This window comes from Lepidochelys olivacea, assembly GCF_965140295.1.
Source record: "Lepidochelys olivacea isolate rLepOli2 genome assembly, chromosome: 6".
In the NCBI taxonomy this organism is placed as follows: domain Eukaryota; kingdom Metazoa; phylum Chordata; order Testudines; family Cheloniidae; genus Lepidochelys; species Lepidochelys olivacea.
This window is the reverse complement of record NC_140416.1, coordinates 11,739,620-11,747,081: the sequence shown is the minus strand read 5'-3', so window position 1 is coordinate 11,747,081 and position 7,462 is coordinate 11,739,620. Positions and strand designations below refer to the sequence as shown.

The following is a 7,462-nucleotide window of genomic DNA, read 5'->3' as shown; positions in this document are numbered from 1 at the left end:
GGGTGGGGGTTCTTGGCTCTCAGGGGCTGTTTCCTGTTGGCCTCAGTTTAGCCAGAGAGCTCCCCTCCCTGACACCCCCCTCCGTACCTATTTATCAACACACTGCAGAGCCAATTTACCAAACATATTTCCGTTAATTTGCTATGTGTGTTTTTCCATTGGATGCGTTCAGCAAATGTTAATGTGCAATAAAAGCAGGGAACGTGAATTGTGTTTACCTGCTCCGATGGAGTGGAAATGATATTGAGATCTTCCTCTGCCCCCTCACAGATGGCTCCAGAACTCATTCCAGCAGGGCACAGAAATCCACCCATGGCTTTACCAGTGACCATGTGGACTAAGAAAATCTGTGCTAGTGTCAAGACTAAGATGATGCCCTCTGTGAATTTATCAGCAGGAAAAAAACTGAACTGGATTTCTGTGCCCCCTGGAGTGGACTCTCCGTGTCCCTGGGAAGAAGAACCGGAGTTGGATTTCTGTGCCCAGGGGGTGGGCTCTGGGTGCCCCTGGGGAGAGGAACCGGAGTTGGATTTCTGTGCCCAGGGGGTGGGCTCTGGGTGCCCCTGGGGAGAGGAACCGGAGTTGGATTTCTGTGCCCAGGGGGTGGGCTCTGGGTGCCCCTGGGGAGAGGAACCGGAGTTGGGTTTCTGTGCCCAGGGGGTGGGCTCTGGGTGCCCCTGGGGAGAGGAACCGGAGTTGGATTTCTGTGCCCAGGGGGTGGGCTCTGGGTGCCCCCGGGGAGAGGAACCGGAGTTGGATTTCTGTGCCCGGGGGTGGGCTCTGGGTGCCCCCGGGAAGAGGAACCGGAGTTGGGTTTCTGTGCCCGGAGGGGGGGGGCTCTGGGTGCCCCCGGGAAGAGGAACCGGAGTTGGGTTTCTGTGCCCGGGGGTGGGCTCTGGGTGCCCCCGGGAAGAGGAACCGGAGTTGGGTTTCTGTGCCCGGGGGGGGGGGGGCTCTGGGTGCCCCCGGGAAGAGGAACCGGAGTTGGGTTTCTGTGCCCGGGGGGGGGGGGGCTCTGGGTGCCCCCGGGAAGAGGAACCGGAGTTGGGTTTCTGTGCCCGGGGGTGGGCTCTGGGTGCCCCTGGGGAGAGGAACCGGAGTTGGGTTTCTATGCCCACGGGGCGGGCACCGGGTGCCCCCGGGAGAAGGGCTGGTGCCCGGTGCACACCGGGGGCCCGCTGTCCAGCTGGGCGGGCGCCGGCCCATGCACGTCCGGCTCCGGCAGGCGGCTGCAATCCCCTCCGACGCCGGCAGCGAGCAGCAGCGGGCCGGGCGCCGCACGCGCGCGCACACACACACACACACACACAGGCGCGCGCGGCGGGGTGTGGGGAGCGCGCCGGAGCCTGGCATGCCCCAGTGTGGACGTGAGTCACTCCGCGGAGCCCCTCGCAGCAGCAGCCGCCGCCGCCGCCCGCCAGGCTCCCCCCACATGCCGGCTCCCCGCCGCTCCGGGGCTCAGTTGCCCGCCGCGCTTGCCCGGCTCCCCGCCGCCTGCGGCTGACGCTCGCTGCTCCCCAGCTGCTCCGAGCCTGCCCGTGTGGACCGTACAAAGCCCGCAGCCCGCGCCGCTGTCCGGGGGCTGCCTTGCCTGGGAGGAGCCCACGGCTACCAGGAAGGGACCATGTACGTAGACCCGGAGGCTGCCGGCAAAGGTAGGAGCCAGCCCGGCCCCTCCGGCGCGTCTGGGGCTGCCGCGGCCACCGGGCGTCTCCTGGGCCCGCCCGCGCTCTGCTCGCGCCCCTGAGCGCTGTACAGCGCCGAGCACCGGGACAGCGGCGCGACCCCCTGTTCGACCCCTGCTGCTGCCGCCCGAAGCGGGGCGACGGCTGCGCCCCCCTCTGTCTCCACGCTGGGCTTGACCGGGGGATGCCCCCCATCTTCCCTCGGGGTAGCCCTTTGGCTTTGGCAGGCAGCTGATTCTCGCCCCCAGCCGCGCTTGCCGCGCACCTGCTGCGCTCACCCAGGTGTTGCCCGCTGGGCGCTGCTGATGCTGCCCTTCCGGGACTGGGCGGGTGGGGACGGCGCGGCTGGGGGAGCGCAGGGCTCGGCTGCTTAGTGGAACTTCGCTCCCCATTTCGGGGCACAGAGAAGAGCAGGGCACGGGCACAGAATGGGGCTCCAGCCGCCCCTCTCTCATGCCTTCTCCTCTTGGCTTCCTTCATTTCATCTCCTCTCTGCCCCTATTCCGCCTCCTTCCCCTTCCCTCTCTGCCCCATCTCTCCTTCCTCCTCTCACCCATCTCTCCTTCCTCCTCCTTCCCCTTCCCCCTCTGCCCCATTCCTCCTCCCCATTCCCCTCTGCCCCATCTCTCCTTCTTCCTCTGCCCCTATTCCTCCTCTTCCTTCCTGTTCCCCCTCTGCCCCATCTCTACTTCCCCCTCTACCCCTATTCCTCCCCCTCCTTTCCTCTCTACCCCGATTCTGCATCCTTCCCCCATTCCTCCTCTGCCCCATGATCTCTCTCCTTCCTCCTTTGCCCCACTCCTTTTTACTGTTCCCCCTCTGCCCCATTCCGGTCCTTTCCCATTCCCTCTCTGCCCCATCTCTCCTTCCTCCTCTGCTCCTATTCCTCCTCCTCCTTCCCTCTCTGCCCCTATTCCGCCTCTTCTGTTCCCTCTCTGCCCCATCTCTCCTTCCCCTCTTTGCCCCATTGCTTCCCATTCCCTTTGCCCCATCTCTCCTTCCCTCCATCATCCCATCTCCATCCCCTCTTTGCTCCCATCTTCTTCCCATTCCTCCTTTCCATTTCTTTCTTCTCTTTGACGTTCTGCTCCCACTACCTCCTTCCTGTTCTCTGCTCACAATTTACTCTATCAGATCTCTGCTCCTGTTCCTCTCTTTCCCCAGATCCCCTTTCTTTTCCTTTCCTTATTCTGCTTTTCCCTCTCTTCCACCCACGGAGTCGCCTACTTCTCCTTTCTCCGCTCCTTTCCTCTCCTTCCCCGCGGGGGTTGTGGGCTTTCTGGAGTTTCCCAGGCAGGAGTTACAGTAGTTTGGGGGGGAAGTCACCGCCGCTCATTTCAAATGAGTCACCACCCTGCAGAGCTGCCTGAGCAGTGGCACCTGCTATTCCTGGAAGAAATAAACACAACACAAGCAAAACATTCCCAAGTCCCGGAGCCAGTTTGAGAGCAGTCAGCCCACAGTGGGCGGGGGGAAGGAGAGCCTCTCCATCTGGCTGGCTCTGGGGGTCCTGCTTAGACACAGCTTCCTGGCCTCACCCGCTCCCTACCAGCCTCAGTCTTGCCCTCTGGGGATAGGGGCTTGGGGAGGCACTTTGGCTAGTGCTCTTTGCTGAGCTCATGCTTACAGGGAGCAGTTGGCCCACTATCCAGGAATCTGGGACACGCTGGTGTTGGGGGCAGGACTTATGGCTCTTGGCAGAAGGGTCTGTTGCCAATGCAAAAGAAGAGGGAAGGGGCATTGTCGAATGCAGTGTGGCTGACTGCGGCCTGGTGTTACCTGCAGGGTTTAGTTGCCAAGGTGGCTAGTAATGTTGGGTTCCCAGGGGCAGGAGGACAGGCTGTTTTCTTGAGATTTGGGGAGATCCAAGAGAGGGGTGGATTTGTCTTCAGGGGATTCTTCGGAACGTAGAGTCAAATTTTCTAGTAATCACGATTCTATTTGAAGTAGATACTCAGGCCTCAGCTGACTGGGCCTGTAGGAACTGGCAGACCCAGAACATGGGTCCATCTAGCCCAGTGTTCTGTATGTCAGTGGTTCTCAACCAGAGGTCTGGGGCCCCCTCGGTGGCCGGGAGCAGGTTTCAGGGTGTCCATCAAGCATGGCTGGCACTAGACTGTGTAGGGCCCAGGGCAGAAAGCTGAAGCCCCACCGTGCAGGACAATAGCCCTGGGCCCTGAGCTCTAGCACCCGGGGATAAAGCTGAAGCCTGAGCAGTTTATCTCCACGGTGTCCCTTGTGGCGTGGGGCCCCAGGCACTTGCCCTGCTTCCTACTCCTTAATGCTTTTATATGGAGAAATCTGTTGTTGTCGCACAGGTGGACCGTGAAGTTTTTATAGCATGTTGGGGTGAGGGGGGAGCCTATCATTTTGAAATTTGCTGCCCTTCCGTTTTGTTGCCTGGCCACCAGTCTCATCCTGTGCAAGGATCAATGGGATATACCTAATCTACCTCTTCTGTGCCAGTCATTATTTTCTATATCTTGATCATTCCCCTTCTTATTCAGCTCCTCTCCAAACTAAACAGTCCCAGTCTTTGCAATCTTCATGTGGAAGTTTCCTATGTCTCTGATCAGTCCTATCTCTGAAGCCCTATGTTTCTGCGCTGTCCCTTTGGAGACAGCGTCCCCAGCATGGCACACAGTATTCCATACGAGGATTCCACATTCTTTTGTTTTACACACTGGCATTATAATAGTTTCAGTGTAAATCTCCATCACCTTCCTTGCGGACCCTAATGTGCTGTTTGCTTTTTCAACTCCCGCATACTGAGCAGAGGTCTCCATTGTACTGTCCGCAATGGTGTCCATGTCTTTCTCCTGAGCTGATAATTAAAGTCAAGCCCAGCAACGTGTGTGAGTAGTCCTTGCTGTGGGCCACTTCATTACTGCAGCCCCCTGTTCTGTCCTGGCCCCTTACCAGGAGATTGAGGCCCCAAATCTATTACATCCAGCACTCCACCTGCCTCTGCCCCACTGAGGAATCCCACTGATTGCCTCCAGATTAGGCAGCTTCAGCCTGAACTGCTCTACGTTTGACATCTGCCTTGCTGTGTGGGCAGCTCTCTCCCAGCCCCTGCGGTGAGCTGCCCTCACCACATTGTGTGGGTAACCCTCCCTGTACTCCTCCCCACACCACCAAATGTGTGTGACCCTAGTCCAACGCCCCCTTGCTGCACTAGTGAGGCTCCCTCCCTGACCCCGTGGCATTTGGGTGTCCATGCACTAGTGCCCCCTAGTCCCAGCACACCCCTGCTCTGAGCCCCTCCTCCCAACATTCCGAACGGGCAAAGCCCCCTGTGCCCGACACAACCCCACCCTGAGACCCACTGTCACCATGATCCTGTCCCATTGCCTTCCACTGCACTAATGATCCTGCCTTGACCCCGGTTTTCCCCATGATTTATGGATGACTGTCTCATGCCCCACTGCTGGGCTAATGACTGCCTGAGCCCCATGTCATCCCAGTGTGCTCACCCGTACCTGCCTCTCCGTGTCACAGGGACAGCCCCCTTGGTCCTTCTCCCATCCCCTCCTTGGGCTCTCACACGGAAGGGTGGATTTCTGGGATGTAAAGCTGCCATGCGGAATGGAATTGAATGTCTGCCTTAGAAAAGGGGGTTGGGGCGGGGGAGCCAGGTAGGGGCAATGATAAGGCAGCACAGATTTCCCCTCTCAGGCCCTGGACAAATATGGGTTATTTTGAGTGGGCTTGATCCTGCTAGGAGCAACTCCTGGGGGTGCCGAGCCCCCTCAGCTTCCACTGAAATTCCACTGAAATCTGTGGGAGTTGAGGGCTCCCAGCCCCTTGCAGGATCCAGCTCCGTGTGATGTCTGTCTCCATTGTGTGGCCTGGAAGCAGGCCAGACAGATACAGAAGCTATGACGGCAGGTGTGGCTTCCTCAGACACAAGTTCAGCCAGAGCGCCAAGAAACCTAGCTCTGCACGGGTTGGCAAGACAGGCCTTGCTGTATGGGGAGACCAGCATGAGCGGCAGTGGGTTGGTGGGGGACCTGGTTTAGTTTCTGTGCTGAAATCTCTAGTCTGAAAGCAATCACAAGGAGACTCCGTGAGCAGCCTTTGGAGGAGTGTGTCTTGAGGCAGGGACAACAGCAAGAACAGGAGCAGCAGCAGAGAAATAAATACCAATGCCTGCACAGAACCGTGGCCTCAGATCTCATTAGATCTCACACATTACGCAAGGTGGGATTGGATTGGTATGTGGATGGGCCCCTCCCTGGACACTGGGTGTGAGTACTTGTATGGGAGATGTCCAGGAAACATAGAGGTGCTGCAGGAAATACTGTTGGTGACTCTGTAGATGCCACTTCCCCTCTGTTTGTACTTGTTCCAATGCCCCAGCATGGTGCTAGGGGGAACTTTGCTGCAGGTGGCATCATCTTCTGGCTGAAATATGATAAAACCAAGGTGCTGATCATGTGTGGTCATTAAAGATCCTATATCCTGGTCACACTCCCCCGCAGGTTCTTACATCTTGCAAAAATCAATTCCTGTTCCGCTTTCAAATGGAAAGAGTATTACCCTTCATTTCCTGATGCAAAATTGTGTTATGTTGCTGTGTGCTGTTAAACTGCAGTTGCACCTCTCTCCAGAGGTGGCTGCATTTCAGTGGTGAAGGAAGCAATCAGCCTTGAGAGATTTGTGAAATGTAATTCATTATGACTTGTAAAATACTTTGGGACCTTTGGAGGAAAGGTGCTTTATAACCCAAGGTAGTGGTATTAATTATTACCTAACTGTAAACAATCCAGTCTAGTTAAACAATGGGAGGAATTGGGAGCTGTTATTAAGGGAAATAGTCTACGGTGAAAAGAGACATTACGGGTGTAATTCAAACCAAGAAAAAACTGAGGTGGTTTCCAAGGAGTTTTTCCAGAGGCCAAGAGTGGCAGAGAAGGCTCTTACTCTGACTGATTGTGGCAAGGGATTGCGAGGAGAGAGCAGGGACATGGTCATGGTTTTGTGAGGTTTGGGGAATGGATGATGCCACACATGACACCCAGCTGCCCAGGGGAGTTACACTTCCTGTAGCACATCTGAGGGCTTGATCTCTCTGAAAAAATGGGTCAGCCTTAATGTCAAAGATGCTCTCCCTGCTACAGAGCAAGATTTCTTCCCCATGACCCTGTGAGTGAGATTTCTCCCCGCCCCTCCCATCTCTTCCTGCTCTGTCTCTTTCCATCTCAGCCCGTGGAGTGAGACTGCCCACCCCTGTCATGCCCTTCGGGTGTCTGGCAGCGTGAGAATGTCTGATGCCCCCAGCACTTCTGGGAGGGCAGGTGTGGGGGCAGTTTGATAGTGGCTGTCCCCCTTCACTGTGTGAGTAATGCCTGGGGGGCAGGGGATCAGCACCCCACATGGCAGAGCCTCCTATGTTCCTGGGGCAGCCCTTTCCACTCTTCCTTTGGTGCCTCCGCTCCTCTGATCACCAGCTGCACTGACAGAGCCGAGCAGCCTGAGTGATGGCCCCTCACGATGTGGTGAATAAATAACCAAGCGCCTGCTGTTTTCTCAGGGGAGCTCCTGGATCTGGGATAAAAAGGTCTGCGTGTTTGAGCAGCAGGTGTCGGGGTGGCAGAGCAGGGGAGTGGAAGGGAAGGTGACTCCCGAGGACTCGTGGTGCGGAGACAAAAGCGGGGCTGGTTAAAAATAAGATGAAATAACATCAGAAAGATTGTAGCCTGGGGCCCTGGTACAATAGCCCTGAACTTACATTCGCCTCCCCTCCCGGCTGTTCTGCTCATGTATTGGGGAAA

General features: G+C 57.2%; 1 protein-coding gene across 5 annotated transcripts in view; it reads left to right on the top strand.

The window, feature by feature from the left end:
• Positions 1–1,347: 1,347 nt before the first annotated feature.
• Positions 1,348–7,462, top strand: part of SYT7 (synaptotagmin 7) — a 177,808-nt gene continuing 171,693 nt past the window's right edge. For all 5 annotated transcript variants that reach the window (XM_084630410.1, XM_084630409.1, XM_084630408.1 and 2 more), the window contains exon 1: positions 1,348–1,655. In XM_084630410.1, the coding sequence (XP_084486536.1) occupies positions 1,625–1,655 (31 nt within the window). In that variant the 5' untranslated portion in view covers positions 1,348–1,624. The remainder of the gene's footprint in view (positions 1,656–7,462) is intronic.